Raw genomic sequence first — 2,496 nt, 5'->3', positions numbered from 1 at the left:
TGAAGTTGAATGTAATTTTCTTTAAGTCAGTATAGTTAAAGTAAATCTTTTTTTGGTATGGAAATAGTGTATGTGTGCATGCTAAGAGTTTGGAAAAGGCAAAAGCCTTCATAATGCTTCAGTATCTCATTGCCATAGGTACCAAGCACCCTTCCCCCACCTTAGCCCCCAAGTAATCATTGATTGCATCTAAATCTATACCGATATCTTTTCCTGGCAGCTCTGGTAGTTACAGTAGATTGTTAATCTGTGAATGATCAGAATAAGCCTCTCTGTCTCAGAAATCTCCATGCAAATTACATCTAAATGCACGCCATAAATTTATTAGTAGCAGTTTGAAGCGCACAGGTCATCTTCTACACTATTTAAAAACATGTGTCTGTTACACATTATAAAGAGTCTCATTCAATTTATATTCACTTTTCTCTGGATGTAGCTAGCCCCTGTCAAAGTAAACCTGTGTAATTTTTGAAATAATTTTAAAGAGGGAGATGCTATATTAAAAAGGTGTTTTATTTAAGCAAATTTTAGATCTCTGCATATGACTTAAGTTTTAGCATTGCTGATTTGAAAAAGTTTCGTCTTTTGCAAAACAGAGAAATGTATGTTTGCCAAATAGGGAGTGCTAAGAGGAAGGGGGCTATGCCTAGAGAGTGGAGAAAGTGCAAAGGAAAGTTACAGGATGTTTTATGAATCAGTCCTATTCTTGTACCTTGATAATTTTATCCTATTTTAGGAACACATCAAATCCATGACTCCTTTCTGTACCAGAGTTCTATCTTATGTGAACCTCAAAATGGACACTTGAAAGTAATCTTTGGATACCATGGGGGAAAGAGAACGAGATATGTAGTTTTCTTTTTTGTATGTTTTTGTTTCCTCATTTTACTGCTGGTTTTAATCAAGCTGATATGCAGCTCTGTTAAGACATCACTAGTAACATTGCCCTTCAGGCAGTTGATGCAAAATCAGGAAATATGTAGAACACCTACAGAATCCCCATCCTACTTTTTTTTTTCTTTCCTAAAGGAAATAGAGAAATTATTTTAAAGACTTTAAGAATGTATTCATCTCCATGGTACAACAGACTATGTTATTATTGAATAAGCATTTTTGTTGTCATTGTTCAGGGATACTGATATATGGTTTTGAAAGAAAATTGATCTCTATTTAAAAGAATGACCAACACTTTAAATGTTAGAAGGCTGAGTTTTGCTGTACAGTTAATATCCTTCCAGGTCTCACAACAGATTTGTACAAGTAGGAAGACAGACATTAATATGTGTTTTCTGTTTCTTTTTCCAGGCCATCCGCTGTACACTGGTAAATTGCACATGTGAATGTTTTCAGCCAGGGAAGATTAACCTGAGAACCTGTGATCAGTGTAAACATGGCTGGGTGGCACATGGTAAGAAATGCCTGTTCCTGGTTTGTCTTCTGTACCCTGTCCATCTTTCACAGTGTCTTTACTGACAGCTGGGGTGATATAAGTAGTAGTGATATCTATTTGTCTGTACATGCATTTACGTGCAACCTGGGTTTGTGCGTGCGTATGCATCCACATACGTTTTCTACAGCAAGTTCTAGGATGGAAAAGTGAGGGTTTGTTATTCTGGCAATAGTTTCAAGTATCAGTGGAGTTCAGCAGCTTGCATACAGCTCAGAATATTCTAGCTTCCAGGAAATAATGTAGTTCTAGCAGTGCTTAGCAGAAAGGCAAAGAGTTTATAGTATGGTTGCACAGCAGAGTTTGAATTGCAAAGAAGCATCAGCCAGTAAGTCACTGAGCCTAATGCAAATTCAAACATACTGACATCAAACTTTCAGAGCTTGGATGTCAGAATGAAATGAGTGTATCCTATACGACTCAACCAGAGTGTGCATATATGATCTGTGAGTTGAACCTCTCTTCCCATGTTACAGTAGCTAAAAAGCAGAAAGGAGGGATTATAATGCCCAAATCCTATATAAAAATAACACACTTACAGACCTTCCATTTTATTTATCATCTACTATTTTCTGTGTTTGGTGGGTTTTTTTTTTATTGACAGTCTCCATTAAGCTATGCATGAATGAAAAAAGGAGAGCTGTATACACAATTAGAAGACAAATAAGGAGGACACCTAAAACAGTTTAATGAAAAAAAAAGATGACCAAAAAAAAAAAAAAGGTAAAAAAGAGAAAGATTTGTGTGTTTGCAGAAGAAATTAATGTTGGAAATTTATTCTCCTGGTCTACACTACTGTCACCTAAACAAGCCCAGCCTTCACTTCCCACTTCTGCCAGGCATTCAGTGGATTATATTCTATAAATTTTACTTTATTTTTATAGGACCTGTGGTGGAAGCTTAGTACTTCCCTTCTGAGATGCACTTGGTCTCTGTTTATTTATTTCATGTCGGTTGTATTTGTGCCTGAGCATACTGACATATATCAAGCGTGAATGCTCAACAAATTCAACAGCACAGATTGCCAGAGAAGTTTTTAAAACACTCAC

General features: G+C 36.3%; 1 protein-coding gene across 1 annotated transcript in view; it reads left to right on the top strand.

Moving 5' to 3' along the window:
• Window positions 1-1,305: 1,305 nt before the first annotated feature.
• The window catches only part of BNC2 (basonuclin 2), a gene marked incomplete at its 5' end in the record, with an annotated part of 91,224 nt that continues 90,033 nt past the window's right edge, over window positions 1,306-2,496 (top strand). Inside the window, 1 exon segment of the mRNA XM_010152979.1 lies at window positions 1,306-1,408. Within this exon segment, the coding sequence (XP_010151281.1) occupies window positions 1,306-1,408 (103 nt within the window).

The sequence above is a fragment of the Eurypyga helias genome, unplaced genomic scaffold (assembly GCF_000690775.1).
Source record: "Eurypyga helias isolate BGI_N326 unplaced genomic scaffold, ASM69077v1 scaffold3906, whole genome shotgun sequence".
Classification (NCBI taxonomy): domain Eukaryota; kingdom Metazoa; phylum Chordata; class Aves; order Eurypygiformes; family Eurypygidae; genus Eurypyga; species Eurypyga helias.
Note: the sequence above shows the minus strand (reverse complement) of the source record. Positions and strands in the feature narration are given on the sequence as shown.